The sequence below is a fragment of the Sander lucioperca genome, chromosome 4, assembly GCF_008315115.2.
Source record: "Sander lucioperca isolate FBNREF2018 chromosome 4, SLUC_FBN_1.2, whole genome shotgun sequence".
NCBI classification, from domain to species: domain Eukaryota; kingdom Metazoa; phylum Chordata; class Actinopteri; order Perciformes; family Percidae; genus Sander; species Sander lucioperca.
Window position 1 is genome coordinate 28,522,390 of NC_050176.1, and position 15,223 is coordinate 28,537,612.

At 47.1% G+C, this 15,223-nt stretch overlaps 1 protein-coding gene across 3 annotated transcripts in view; it reads right to left on the reverse strand.

The window, feature by feature from the left end:
• LOC116049176 (son of sevenless homolog 1) overlaps window positions 1-15,223 on the reverse strand; it is a 62,405-nt gene that overhangs the window by 42,549 nt on the left and 4,633 nt on the right. For 2 of the 3 annotated variants that reach the window (XM_031298599.2, XM_036000007.1), the window contains exons 4-11: window positions 15,166-15,223; window positions 13,351-13,482; window positions 10,761-10,925; window positions 8,503-8,712; window positions 6,462-6,605; window positions 5,831-5,941; window positions 5,607-5,705; window positions 2,790-2,917 (exon numbers count right to left, since the gene is read on the reverse strand). The exon at window positions 15,166-15,223 is cut by the window's right edge and continues 68 nt beyond it. In XM_031298599.2, the coding sequence (XP_031154459.2) occupies window positions 2,790-2,917; window positions 5,607-5,705; window positions 5,831-5,941; window positions 6,462-6,605; window positions 8,503-8,712; window positions 10,761-10,925; window positions 13,351-13,482; window positions 15,166-15,223 (1,047 nt within the window). Of the gene's footprint in view, window positions 1-2,789; window positions 2,918-5,606; window positions 5,706-5,830; window positions 5,942-6,461; window positions 6,675-6,716; window positions 6,759-8,502; window positions 8,713-10,760; window positions 10,926-13,350; window positions 13,483-15,165 lie in introns of all 3 variants that reach the window. The other variant, XM_036000005.1, reaches the window with a different exon arrangement.

The following is a 15,223-nucleotide window of genomic DNA, read 5'->3' on the forward strand; positions in this document are numbered from 1 at the left end:
CCATTTCTTCACCGCCGGTAGCTCAAACAATGCTCTGCGTAGGAAATGGGCGTGTACTTTGACGGGCAAGCCAAAAACTTCTTCTATTGACGTTTTTTGGCGGTTGGCAAACAACTTTTGGTGCGCAATACCACCACCTTCTGAAATGGAATAGCGTTTATTTCTGCTGTGTGATAGGCTGTTAGATCTATCCAAATCGAGTAAAATATGTCCAAGTTAATCATCGTTATCGACCGGAATTTTATTGCGATCCCATATCGAGATCATTTTATCGCCCAGCCCTACTATACACTATACTATACTATACTATACAGCTGACAACAACAATCACCATTTAGTTTTGTACTAATCAAAGGGACCATGCCAAACAGTCCACTGGCCTTCACAACAGCCTGAATCTAACTCAACGGTGACATACATGTCAGGCTGTCCCTCTTCCTTATCTCAATCTGCTCTTTTGCTCATTAGTCACCACACCGTCACTAATGAGTTCAAAACTCACTTTAAAAAAGGGAATAAAACCTTCATTGTCCAGGAATGCGTGGGGTTTCTGTGAGGTTTATTTCACCATTTTTGGCAAGCAAACAGTGCAGGGAAAGAACAATGGCGTCTCTCTTGCCATGGTAAAAACCATAATCCCTTCCCGGTGTCTCCCTGCTCACACAGATATAGAACTTCACCTGGTGGCTCAGGGTGCCCAGTTCCTTCAAAACAAAAGCTCTAACAGACACGCAAAGTCCTAGTCTGGATCAACGGAAGGACATTTCCAGGATAAACTTCCTCTCTCTCTCTGTGAGGTGTGTTTCCGTTCTCAAACTCCGCTCTCTTCGGGAAACAACAACCTCGTAGCTACGAGCTACACGCTGAAAATATCAAGTTATGAAGAAGAGGTGGATGGTTCAACAAGACAGGCCCTGCTGGTTCTTTCAGGGAATGATTGTAAAGATTTAGAAAGCATATGTTAGATCATTTCCTCTCTAACTGGGAGATTTTGGGACTGTTTGGTGGGATTGCTGTGGACCAAGTACACACGGAGATACACTGGTAAGAGCCAATGAGATTTAACCATGTATCAGCTCATTTACATAGCTCATATTACTTACTGTGTCAACAGTAAACTTCAATTAATATTGTACACGGACAAAACCAGGTATATACACACACACACACACACACACACACACAGTTAACTTCATGTAATATTGTACGAGGAGTTTTCTGTAGCGAGGTGTAAATGTTCCACCAGAACCAGTTCCTTCCTGAGACTATTTAGCAGAGTCACCGTCGCTGCGTCTGGAGCTTAGCGCCACCCAAGACGACTGTGATTGGTTTAAAGAAATGCAAACAACCCAGAGCGTTTATTCTCCTATCCCAGAATGCATCTGTGGTGTAACCAGACCTTACACCACAGCGCTGAGGAAATAGAGCTGGCAGCGGGAGACTAATCTACACCCAACCGTCCGCTCCAACAACCTGCAGCTAAAATACAAAGAGAGAAGAAAGTGAAGTCACCTACGTCCTCATATCCACCTGACAATCATCCAGCCATCTGTCCTCTCCTCCTCCTCCTTATTCCTCCTCTCCTCCTTCCTCTCAGTATCGTAGTGTAGAAACTTTAAACTTCATAAAACAGGAGCAGCACAAGTTTTCCTCTCCGAGTTCTTTTCTTTCTGTCAGAGAACAATAAGCTGCAGCAGCACCGCCCAGGTGCTGACGAAACTTCCTCTGACCCCCCCAGCACCCCCCCCCCTCCGACCTACAACCTCGCCGACCCCCCCCAGGGCTATTTCTGTCCAGGGGGAAACAGGGAGGATGGGAGGAGTCCACACACTCAGACTGGACTCATGTGCTCAGCTCTCATTGTTTCACTCAGCTGAACTCTGTTACATGCACATCTTTTAGTTATAATTCCCTTTTTATTCTTTAACATATTATGAAATCATTTCTGTAAATCTAGTTGTTCTCAGTTTTCCAGTCAGATGACAGAACAAAAGATAAAGGAGCTGGAGATCTAGCTGAAAGGTCCCTAGACTCAACCTCTGTCGATCCTGAACCCAAACAAGGAGTCAACTTTGTGAATCCAGCAGCCAGAATATGAAATGGTTTTGGCTTCCTTATAACAAACATCACAAAGGGTTATGGTTGGATCACATGTGTTGCTGGCTTATCCGCTGCTTTTAGCGTGCTTTCTTTTGGAAGGCTGGCTGACAAAAATCTCCACAAACTGCCTTTTTAATTAAGTTAGCCCGAGCTAAAAGCTAGCAGAAGGGACGCGATGGCTGACGTTTCACTGTCTGTCTGTCTCTCTGTCAGTCAGTCAGTCTGTCAGTGTTTGTGTTTGTGTGTGTGTGTGTGTGTGTGTGTGTGTGTGTGTAGGAGAGTGTAGGGGTGTGTGTTTGTACAAGTGTGTGTGGGAGTGTGTGTTTGTACAGGAGTGTGTATTAGTGTGTTTGTACAGGAGTGTGTGTTAGTGTGTGTTTGTACAGGTGTGTGTGGGAGTATGTAGAAGTGTGTGTTAGTGTGTGTTTGTACAGGAGTGTGTGTTAGTGTGTGTTTGTACAGGTGTGTGTGGGAGTATGTAGAAGTGTGTGTTAGTGTGTGTTTGTACAGGAGTGTGTGTTAGTGTGTGTTTGTACAGGTGTGTGTGGGAGTATGTAGAAGTGTGTGTTAGTGTGTGTTTGTACAGGAGTGTGTGTTAGTGTGTGTTTGTACAGGTGTGTGTGTTAGTGTGTGTTTGTACAGGTGTGTGTGGGAGTATGTAGGAGTGTGTGTTAGCGTGTGTTTGGTACCTGAGCCTCCTCTTGGCCAGGCTGCGGGAGCAGATCCTCTCCATGCTGCTCTGCAGGTTGAGCAGAGCCGTGATGGCCTGTTTCAGACACTCTTTGTCCTCCTCGTCCTCACTCTTCTCCTCCAGTTGCTGCGGAGGAGAACCATCACAGAGAAAGAGTCAGACACACCTGAGAGGTGACGCAGAAAACACGACACACAGAAGGCTTGGTGCGTGCGTAACTCTAGAGTCATCTGTTCTTTCTGACCACGGTGGGAGATCTGGAGCAGGAGAAGTTAACCCTCTCCTTGATTTCATGTTGTTATAGAGAAGGAGAACCAGGAGAAGTTAACCCTCTCCTTGATTTCATGTTGTTATAGAGGAGAAAATGGAAATGAGTCAGGGGGGAAATGCAACGCTACCAAGCCACAGCCAAGCAGACCAATCACAGTTGTTGCCGTCTGCGTCGCCTCTACGTGTAGTTACATTTCTGGAGAGGTGAGTCCGCATCTCCACGTACCTACGTACGTACCAACGGCGTTGATTTAATGCAGAGGCATAAATTGGCCTTAAGGAGTAAATCTCATCAGTGTCAGTGAGCCAATCAGCACACAGCATGCTTCTACCAAGATCTAATAATGTCTATGATGGGCTGTCTAACATTACACAGAGACAGCTCACCCAGACTGTTTATCTGACAGAGCTGGTCCAGAACAGATCCAGGACCAGAACCAGGTGTGTCCCAGACCTCAGTCCAGCAGCAGCAGCAGCATGTGAACAGTAATCCCCCCTCCACCCAGCTCTGACATAATCTGCACAACATGACTGGAGGTATTTCACAGATTTAACTCAACTGGGCCAAAGAGCTTACAACTCAAAGACTCAGAGCAGGACCAGGTCTACAGGAGACTGGTCTGGTACTGGGAACCAGTCTGAGACTGGGAACCAGTCTGGTACTGGGACTCATTACGTCGTGTTACGGTGTGTTACAGTGTGTTACAGTGTGTTACCGTGTGTTACAGTGTGTTACAGTGTGTTACAGTGTGTTAGAGGTGTGTTACGGTGTGTTACAGTGTGTTAGAGGTGTGTTAGAGGTGTGTTAGAGGTGTGTTACGGTGTGTTACAGTGTGTTACAGTGTGTTACAGTGTGTTAGAGGTGTGTTAGAGGTGTGTTATGGTGTGTTACAGTGTGTTACAGTGTGTTAGAGAGTGTGCTACGGTGTGTTACGTTGTGTTACGTTGTGTTACGGTGTGTTACGTTGTTTTACGGTGTGTTACAGTGTGTTACAGTGTGTTACAGTGTGTTACGGTGTGTTACGGTGTGTTACGGTGTGTTACGGTGTGTTAGAGAGTGTGTTAGAGAGTGTGTTAGGGTGTGTTAGGGTGTGTTAGGGTGTGTTACACTGTGTTACGGTGTGTTACAGTGTGTTAGAGGTGTGTTACGGTGTGTTAGAGAGTGTGTTACGGTGTGTTACGGTGTGTTACAGTGAGTTAGAGGTGTGTTACGGTGTGTTATGGTGTGTTAGAGGTGTGTTACCGTGTGTTACGGTGTGTTACGGTGTGTTAGAGGTGTGTTACGGTGTGTTACGGTGTGTTACGGTGTGTTAGAGGTGTGTTAGAGGTGTGTTACCGTGCGTTACGGTGCGTTACGGTGTGTTAGAGGTGTGTTAGAGGTGTGTTAGAGGTGTGTTACCGTGTGTTACCGTGTGTTATGGTGTGTTAGAGGTGTGTTACAGTGTGTTACAGTGTGTTACCAGGGTGTTACGGTGTGTTACGGTGTGTTACGGTGTGTTAGAGGTGTGTTACGGTGTGTTAGAGGTGTGTTAGAGGTGTGTTACCGTGCGTTACGGTGCGTTACGGTGCGTTACGGTGTGTTAGAGGTGTGTTAGAGGTGTGTTAGAGGTGTGTTACAGTGTGTTACCGTGTGTTAGAGGTGTGTTAGAGGTGTGTTAGAGGTGTGTTACGGTGTGTTACAGTGTGTTACGGTGTGTTACGGTGTGTTACGGTGTGTTAGAGAGTGTGTTAGGGTGTGTTAGGGTGTGTTACACTGTGTTACACTGTGTTACGGTGTGTTACAGTGTGTTAGAGGTGTGTTACGGTGTGTTAGAGAGTGTGTTACGGTGTGTTACAGTGAGTTAGAGGTGTGTTACGGTGTGTTACGGTGTGTTATGGTGTGTTAGAGGTGTGTTACCGTGTGTTACAGTGTGTTACGGTGTGTTAGAGGTGTGTTAGAGGTGTGTTACGGTGTGTTAGAGGTGTGTTACGGTGTGTTACGGTGTGTTACGGTGTGTTACGGTGTGTTATGGTGTGTTACCGTGTGTTACGGTGTGTTACGGTGTGTTAGAGGTGTGTCAGAGGTGTGTTACGGTGTGTTACAGTGAGTTAGAGGTGTGTTACGGTGTGTTACGGTGTGTTATGGTGTGTTAGAGGTGTGTTACGGTGTGTTACGGTGTGTTACGGTGTGTTAGAGGTGTGTTAGAGGTGTGTTAGAGGTGTGTTACGGTGTGTTACAGTGAGTTAGAGGTGTGTTACGGTGTGTTACGGTGTGTTAGAGGTGTGTTACCGTGTGTTACGGTGTGTTACGGTGTGTTAGAGGTGTGTTAGAGGTGTGTTACGGTGTGTTACGGTGTGTTAGAGGTGTGTTAGAGGTGTGTTTCCGTGCGTTACCGTGTGTTACGGTGTGTTACGGTGTGTTAGAAGTGTGTTAGAGGTGTGTTACGGTGTGTTACGGTGTGTTAGAGGTGTGTTAGAGGTGTGTTAGAGGTGTGTTACAGTGTGTTACAGTGTGTTACAGTGTGTTACCGTGTTAGAGAGTGTGTTAGAGAGTGTGCTCTCTCACCTTGAGGATCTCGAAGAGGTGCAGACAGTGGTAAACAGGAGTGAGCAGCAGTCTGGGCAGAACGTACTGAACAGCTTCTTTAAAACCTTCACAGATGGACTGAAGACAGACAGCAGTTTAGCAGCATCATCATCATCATCATCATCATCATCTGCAGCAGAGGAACAGGAACAGCTGGGTGCAGCCTACAGGTGTGTGATGTCAGAGAGCAGGGCGGGGCTTACCTGCAGGTGGAAGGCGGCTCCCGGTTTGGACACCTGACTCAGGAAGTGTTCATGGAAACCAGAGCGCAGGGTGTCCTGAGCGTACGTCTCATAGGGGTCAAAGGCCAATTCCTGCCAGCCAATCACACAGCAAACAGAAGCACAGATACAGAAACATGAGGTTTAACAGTTCAGAAGGTAAAAGACAATAAACCATTAGAATCTAAAAGCTGCGAAGGATCGGGACCGTTGACAGTTTTCACCACCTGCATCAAAGATAACTAACAGCTTTCACTACCATCGGAAAATCTTAAATGGCAGAAAATCTAGTTGGCAGAATTTAGTGGTTCTTGAGGCAAATTTGTAGATTGAGTCTAGATGGATGTCTGTACCAAGTTTCCTTTAAATCGGAGTCATGGCATAGGAGTTATGACTTTTCAAAGTTGACCTTAAATCAGCCCCCTTCAGGCTGAGTGGAGTCATATTTCATAGGCAGCATTTGCACAAAACTTCCAAACATTGGTGAACATTTCATGTTTCTACGATGAATTCATTGAATCCTCAAACCACACACACAGAGACAGATACACAGACAGGTAGACAGACAGACAGACCAGTAAATAGACAGACAGGTAGAGAGACAGACAGGTACCTCTGCCAGGTCCTCGAAGCAGCTCCCCACCAGAGGATGAGGACTTCCTTCGTCCGTCATCTCCACCGTGTCCTCAATCAGACCCAACAGCTTCACCGTCACCTCATGGATATCTACGATCCGGCTAAAGATACTGTCCACATCCTGACAGACAGACAGGTGACAGACAGACAGGTTACAGACAGACAGATTACAGACAGACAGGTCCACATCCTGACAGACAGACAGGTGACAGACAGACAGCTTCACCGTCACCTCATGGATATCTACGATCCGGCTGAACATACTGTCCACATCCTGACAGACAGACAGGTTACAGACAGACAGGTTACAGACAGACAGGTCCACATCCTGACAGACAGACAGGTGACAGACAGGTCCACATCCTGACAGACAGACAGGTTACAGACAGACAGGTCCACATTATGACAGACAGACAGGTTACAGACAGACACACAGGCAGACAGGTTACAGACAGACAGACAGGTCCACATCCTGACACACAGACAGGTTACAGCCAGACAGGTCCACATCCTGACACACAGACAGGTTACTGAAAGACAGGTCCACATCCTGACACACAAACAGGTTATAGACAGACAGGTCCACATCCTGACAGACATGTTACAGACAGACAGGTACACATCCTGACAGACAGGTTACAGACAGACAGGTACACATCCTGACAGACAGGTTACAGACAGACAGGTTACAGACAGACAGGTACACATCCTGACAGACAGGTTACAGACAGACAGGTACACATCCTGACAGACAGATTACAGACAGACAGGTTACAGACAGACACACAGGCAGACAGGTTACAGACAGACAGGTCCACATCCTGACAGACATGTTACAGACAGACAGGTACACATCCTGACAGACAGGTTACAGACAGACAGGTCCACATCCTGACACACAGACAGGTTACAGCCAGACAGGTCCACATCCTGACACACAGACAGGTTACTGAAAGACAGGTCCACATCCTGACACACAAACAGGTTACAGACAGACAGGTCCACATCCTGACACACAGACAGGTTACTGAAAGACAGGTCCACATCCTGACAGACATGTTACAGACAGACCGAGAGGCTGACAGAGAGACAGACAGACAGAGAGACCGGCAGACAGACAGAGAGAGAGACCAACAAAGAGACAGACAGACAGACAGACAGACAGAAAGAGAGACAGAGAGACAGACGGACAGACAGAGAGACGGACAGACAGACAGACAGACAGACAGACGGACATACGGACAGACGGACAGAGAGTCAGACAGAGAGACAGGCAGAGAGACAGACAGAGAGACAGACAGACAGAGAGACCGACAAAGAGACAGACAGAGAGACAGAGAGTCAGGCAGACAGAGAGACAGGCAGAGAAACAGAGGGACAGACAGACAGACAGAGAGACAGACAGACCGAGAGACAGACAGACAGAAAGACAGACAGAGAGACAAAGAGACAGGCAGACAGACAGACAGACAGACAGAGAGACGGACAGACAGAAAGACAGACAGACAGACAGGCAGGCAGAAAGACAGAGAGACAGACAGACAGGGAGACAGACAGACAGACAGACAGACAGACAGACAGACAGACAGACAGACAGACAGACAGACAGAGAGAGAGACAGACAGACAGAGACAGACAGACAGACAAAGAGAGAGAGACAGCCAGACAGACAGAGAGACAGACAGAGAGACAGACAGACGGGCAGACAGACAGGCAGGCAGACAGACAGAGAGAGACAGGCAGACAGAGAGACAGACAGAGAGACAGACAGGCAGACAGAGAGACAGACAGAAAGAGAGACAGACAGACAGGCAGGCAGACATACAGACAGACAGGCAGACAGGCAGACAGACAGAGAGACAGGCAGACAGAGAGACAGACAGAGAGACAGAGAGACAGACAGGCAGACAGACAGACAGAGAGACAGACAGGCAGACAGACAGACAGACAGAGAGACAGACAGACAGAGAGACAGACAGACAGAGAGACAGGCAGAGAGACAGACAGGCAGTACGTACGTGCTGGGAGAAGAGCCTGTGGCTGCAGCTGAAGGGCTCTCTGAACACCTTGATCAGCAGGTTGAGAGTTCTCAGGTACTGACGGCCCTCAGACATCAAGCTCCGCACCAGCTCATAGTAACTCTGCTCCTCATTGGCTGACGGCTCCTCGTCCATCAGAGGGAAGCCACTGATGTCATCCTCGTCCTGGTGGAACATGTCCATCAGCACCTGAGACACACACAGACAGGTGAGAGAGACAGACAGACGCACAGACAGGTGAGAGAGAGACAGACACACAGACAGGTGAGACACACAGACAGGTGAGAGACAGACAGACACAGACAGGTGAGACACACACACAGGTGAGAGAGAGACAGACAGACACACAGACAGGCAAACAGACAGAGAGACAGGCAGACAGACAGACAGGTGAGAAGGGACAGACACACAGACAGGTGAAACACACACACATACAGGTGTGAGAGAGAGAGAGACAGACACACACACACAGACAGGTGAGACACACAGACAGTGAGAGAGACACAGACAGACACACAGACAGGTGAGAGAGAGACAGACACACAGACAGGTGAAAGAGAGACAGACACACACACAGACAGACAGGGGAGAGAGAGACAGACAGACACACAGACAGGTGAGAAACAGACAGACACAGACAGGTGTGAGAGAGAGACAGACAGACACACAGACAGGTGAGACACACACACACACAGGTGAGAGAGAGACAGGTGAGAGATATAGGCAGATAGAAAGACAAATAGACAGGTGAGACATACAGACAGGTGAGAGAGAGACAGACAGACACACAGACAGATGAGATAGACAAACGTGAGAGAGACAGGCAGACAGAGAGACACACAGACAGGTAAGAGAGAGACAGGTAAGAGAGAGACCGAAAGACATTCAAAAGACCCTTTTCTTTTCCTATTTCTGCGAGCCATTGACAACATTACAGCTGCATCACATCACACTACAGTTAACTAGTTATTATAGTGATCATTCATAAAGGAACTAGAGTTAACTAGTTATTATAGTGATCATTCATAAAGGAACTAGAGTTAACTAGTTATTATAGCGATCATTCATAAAGGAACTAGAGTTAACTAGTTATTATAGTGATCATAAAGGAACTAGAGTTAACTAGTTATTATAGTGATCATAAAGGAACTAGAGTTAACTAGTTATTATAGTGATCATTCATAAAGGAACTAGAGTTAACTAGTTATTATAGTGATCATAAAGGAACTAGAGTTAACTAGTTATTATAGTGATCATTCATAAAGGAACTAGAGTTAACTAGTTATTATAGTGATCATTCATAAAGGAACTAGAGTTAACTAGTTATTATAGTGATCATAAAGGAACTAGAGTTAACTAGTTATTATAGTGATCATAAAGGAACTAGAGTTAACTAGTTATTATAGTGATCATAAAGGAACTAGAGTTAACTAGTTATTATAGTGATCATTCATAAAGGAACTAGAGTTAACTAGTTATTATAGTGATCATAAAGGAACTAGAGTTAACTAGTTATTATAGTGATCATAAAGGAACTAGAGTTAACTAGTTATTATAGTGATCATTCATAAAGGAACTAGAGTTAACTAGTTATTATAGTGATCATTCATAAAGGAACTAGAGTTAACTAGTTATTATAGTGATCATTCATAAAGGAACTAGAGTTAACTAGTTATTATAGTGATCATTCATAAAGGAACTAGAGTTAACTAGTTATTATAGTGATCATAAAGGAACTAGAGTTAACTAGTTATTATAGTGATCATTCATAAAGGAACTAGAGTTAACTAGTTATTATAGTGATCATAAAGGAACTAGAGTTAACTAGTTATTATAGTGATCATAAAGGAACTAGAGTTAACTAGTTATTATAGTGATCATTCATAAAGGAACTAGAGTTAACTAGTTATTATAGTGATCATAAAGGAACTAGAGTTAACTAGTTATTATAGTGATCATAAAGGAACTAGAGTTAACTAGTTATTATAGTGATCATTCATAAAGGAACTAGAGTTAACTAGTTATTATAGTGATCATAAAGGAACTAGAGTTAACTAGTTATTATAGTGATCATTCATAAAGGAACTAGAGTTAACTAGTTATTATAGTGATCATAAAGGAACTAGAGTAAAGGTGCGTGTGTGCGTGCGTTGGCGCGTGTGTGCGTGCGTACGTGCGCGTGCGTACGTGCGCGTGCGTGCGTGCGTGCGTGCGTGCGTGCGTGCGTGCGAGCGTACCTTGTCAGCACACATGGCCACGGTGATGTCCTGCTGTGAGATCTCGTAGTGCCGGATGTTCCTGACGTAGTTTCCTGCCAGTTTCAGGATGTCAGCAGAGATGTACTCCAACACGGCCACCATGTAGACAGACACCTGGTGGTCGATCTTATAGCCCAGCACCTCCTGACAACACAGGAACACAAAGCATCATGGGAAACACAGCCTGACAACACAGGAACACAAAGCATCATGGGAAACACAGAGAGAACAGAGTGACACCTGACAACACAGGAACACAAGGGGCTAGAGTAGGGCTAGAGTAAGGCTAGAGTAGAGCTAGGGTAGAGCTAGAGTAGGGCTAGAGTAGGGCTAGGGTAGGGCTAGAGTAGAGCTAGAGTAGAGCTAGGGTAGGGCTAGAGTAGGGCTATAGTTGGGCTAGAGTAGAGCTAGAGTAGAGCTAGAGTAGGGCTAGAGTAGGGCTAGAGTAGGGCTAGGGTAGGGCTAGGGTAGGACTAGAGTAGGGCTAGAGTAGAGCTAGAGTAGGGCTAGAGTAGGGCTAGGGTAGGGCTAAGGCAGGGCTAGAGTAGAGCTAGGGTAGAGCTAGGGTAGAGCTAGAGTAGGGGTAGGGCTAAGGTAGGGCTAGGGTAGGGCTAGGGTAGGGCTAGGGTAGGGCTAGGGTAGCGCTAGAGTAGAGCTAGAGTAGGGCTATAGTTGGGCTAGAGTAGAGCTAGAGTAGAGCTAGAGTAGGGCTAGAGTAGGGCTAGAGTATGGCTAGGGTAGGGCTAGGGTAGGACTAGAGTAGGGCTAGAGTAGAGCTAGAGTAGAGCTAGAGTAGAGCTAGAGTAGAGCTAGGGTAGGGCTAGAGTAGAGCTAGAGTAGGGCTAGAGTAGAGCTAGGGTAGAGCTAGAGTAGGGCTAGAGTAGGGCTAGAGTAGGGCTAGAGTAGAGCTAGGGTAGAGCTAGGGTAGAGCTAGAGTAGGGCTAGAGTAGAGCTAGGGTAGAGCTAGGGTAGAGCTAGGGTAGAGCTAGAGTAGAGCTAGAGTAGAGCTAGAGTTGAGCTAGAGTAGGGCTAGAGTAGAGCTAGAGTAGGGCTAGAGTAGGGCTAGAGTAGAGCTAGAGTAGAGCTAGGGTAGAGCTAGAGTAGGGCTAGAGTAGGGCTAGAGTAGGGCTAGAGTAGAGCTAGAGTAGAGCTAGGGTAGAGCTAGAGTAGGGCTAGAGTAGGGCTAGAGTAGGGCTAGGGTAGGGCTAGAGTAGAGCTAGAGTAGGGCTAGAGTAGGGTTAGGGTAGGGCTAGAGTAGAGCTAGAGTAGGGCTAGAGTAGAGCTAGAGTAGAGCTAGGGTAGGGCTAGGGTAGGGCTAGAGTAGAGCTCGGGTAGGGCTAGGGTAGGGCTAGAGTAGGGCTAGGGTAGGGCTAGGGTAGAGCTAGGGTAGGGCTAGGGTAGAGCTAGGGCAGGGCTAGAGTCGAGCTAGGGTAGAGCTAGAGTACGGCTAGGGTAGGGCTAGGGTAGAGCTAGGGTAAGGCTAGGGTAGAGCTAGAGTAGAGCTAGGGTAGGGCTAGAGTAGGGCTAGGGTAGGGCTAAGGCAGGGCTAGAGTAGAGCTAGGGTAGAGCTAGGGTAGAGCTAGGGTAGAGCTAGAGTAGGGGTAGGGCTAAGGTAGGGCTAGGGTAGGGCTAGGGTAGGGCTAGGGTAGAGCTAGGGTAGCGCTAGAGTAGAGCTAGAGTAGAGCTAGAGTAGAGCTATAGTTGGGCTAGAGTAGAGCTAGAGTAGAGCTAGAGTAGGGCTAGAGTAGGGCTAGAGTAGGGCTAGAGTAGGGCTAGAGTAGGGCTAGGGTAGGACTAGAGTAGGGCTAGAGTAGAGCTAGAGTAGGGCTAGAGTAGGGCTAGAGTAGGGCTAGAGTAGGGCTAGAGTAGGGCTAGAGTAGGGCTAGGGTAGGGCTAGGGTAGGACTAGAGTAGGGCTAGAGTAGAGCTAGAGTAGGGCTAGAGTAGGGCTAGGGTAGGGCTAAGGCAGGGCTAGAGTAGAGCTAGGGTAGAGCTAGGGTAGAGCTAGAGTAGGGGTAGGGCTAAGGTAGGGCTAGGGTAGGGCTAGGGTAGAGCTAGGGTAGCGCTAGAGTAGAGCTAGAGTAGAGCTAGAGTAGGGCTATAGTTGGGCTAGAGTAGAGCTAGAGTAGAGCTAGAGTAGGGCTAGAGTAGGGCTAGAGTATGGCTAGGGTAGGGCTAGGGTAGGGCTAGGGTAGGACTAGAGTAGGGCTAGAGTAGAGCTAGAGTAGAGCTAGAGTAGAGCTAGAGTAGAGCTAGGGTAGGGCTAGAGTAGGGCTAGAGTAGAGCTAGAGTAGGGCTAGAGTAGAGCTAGGGTAGAGCTAGAGTAGGGCTAGAGTAGGGCTAGAGTAGAGCTAGGGTAGAGCTAGGGTAGAGCTAGAGTAGGGCTAGAGTAGAGCTAGGGTAGAGCTAGGGTAGAGCTAGGGTAGAGCTAGAGTAGAGCTAGAGTAGAGCTAGAGTAGAGCTAGAGTTGAGCTAGAGTAGGGCTAGAGTAGAGCTAGTGTAGGGCTAGAGTAGGGCTAGAGTACAGCTACTGACGATGATGAAGATGAAGGTAGTAGTGATGAAGATACCTTGAGCAGCGGGTGGATCTTGTCGACGGGCAGAGCCAGAGGGTTCCTCCTCTTCCTCTTCTCAATGGCGGCCTGAGCGTCAGCGATCGCCCACTTATCGATCGGGTGAGGAAAACTCTTCTGCACGCGCTCCTGAGAGACAGAGGGGGGGCTCAAACATCTGGATATATATATATATATAGCAGGAGTCTCAAACTCGCGGCCCGGGGGCCAATTGAGGCCCGCGGGCTGATATTTTGTGGCCCCCCTACTTGACATCAAAGTTTAGTGTCAGTGCAGCCCGCGTGTTGTTCTGAAACCTTTTTGCTGAGTCGTTGCGTGTGCTGCGCTTGCCACGCTTGCCACGCTTTTATTTTATTTGTTTAGCACTTACGGGCTACCACAGCTAGTCTCGTGACTGCGGCATTTGTTGTCAACGGTTGTCAAGCTAGCCAACCGTGAAGTATCTGGGGAAGTATCAACGTTAGTCACTTGGCTGAAACGTGTTCCAGAGTGACGGAAAATATCTGCCATCACCCAGTTCCAGTCATGTCTCTCTCAAAACGTGCCGTGAAGAGAAAGGTTGGCGACGAGCACAGGCAATTTCAGTGAAAGTGGGAGACGGAATATTTTTTCTATCGAGCACAGGGGCAACTATACATGTCTCATATGCACAGAGAAAGTTGCGGTGTACAAGGAATATGACATCAGACGTCATTACTCAACTAGACATGCTGAGGAGTATACAACACACCAGGGAGATGAGAGAAAGAACCGGGTCGCCAATCTTAAAAAATGTCTATTGAGACAACAAGATTTATTTAAGAAAGCAAACAAAGAATACTTTTGTTGAATACTTGACGCGGCCCAGCCTGACCCACACTCCAGACACACCAGACCCCTGATATGTAGGTTTCTACAAGCTAAGTTTCCATCCACTTGTCAATCGAATTATCTGAAGTTCGGTAAAAAAAACTCGTGAATAAAGCTGGTGAAAGTGTGTTTCCATCCAACGGCTTTAAAGCCAATAAAAACCTGTGTGTAATGACATCACGTGCTGTTTTGCGAGTACAGAGTGGTAGGCGAAAGGATTGGAGTAATCAAAACCACCGTGCACCGGTGCGTTTACGCCGTGTGCAACGCCATACGAACGAGGATGATGCGAAGGTATATATACCTACCTGGAGTGGATGAGGCGCATGATATCTCGCTGCGTAACTCCAGAGCACACCTTGTGCCACAGGTGTATGGCCAATAGACGGGACTCACGTCCCCATTAGACCCCCTGCTGGAGGCTGCAGGGATGTAGTCAATAGAAAGGGCTGGCCATCAGTCGTACTACAGGCTGTGGGAGACGATCGCTGCATCATAAGGGACATTTGTGTCGGCACTCCTGGTAGTGCGTCTCCTTGTTCATCCACTTCCATCTGTCTTTGTTGACCCCGCCATGTGTGCAAACAGAGCGGAAATACTGGGCGGAAATGAACTAAACTTCTTCTTCTTCATTTTGTGGCGGTTTGCAACCATAAAATGACCTAAAACTTAATCGCAATTCATTATTTATTCGGCAAATAACGTTTCCATCAGCGTTTATCGCATCAACCGTATATCGATCAAGATAAAATCCGATGAGACCGAACGTATTTCATTTGAGTCGATATTCATGAAATTCAATCGAATTTTACTGTTTCCATAAGGCCTTTTACATTTAATATATCACTTAATTCAGATAGAAACGTGTGGATGGAAACATAGCTACAGGCAGCTTCAACAGCAGCAGCAGAGCCATTCAGTCCTTTCCCTGTGTGTGTGTGTGTGTGTGTGTGTGTGTGTTACCTCCACGTCCTGTACAGTGCGAGGCTGAGCCTGACAGAGCATGCTGAGCAGCAGCAGG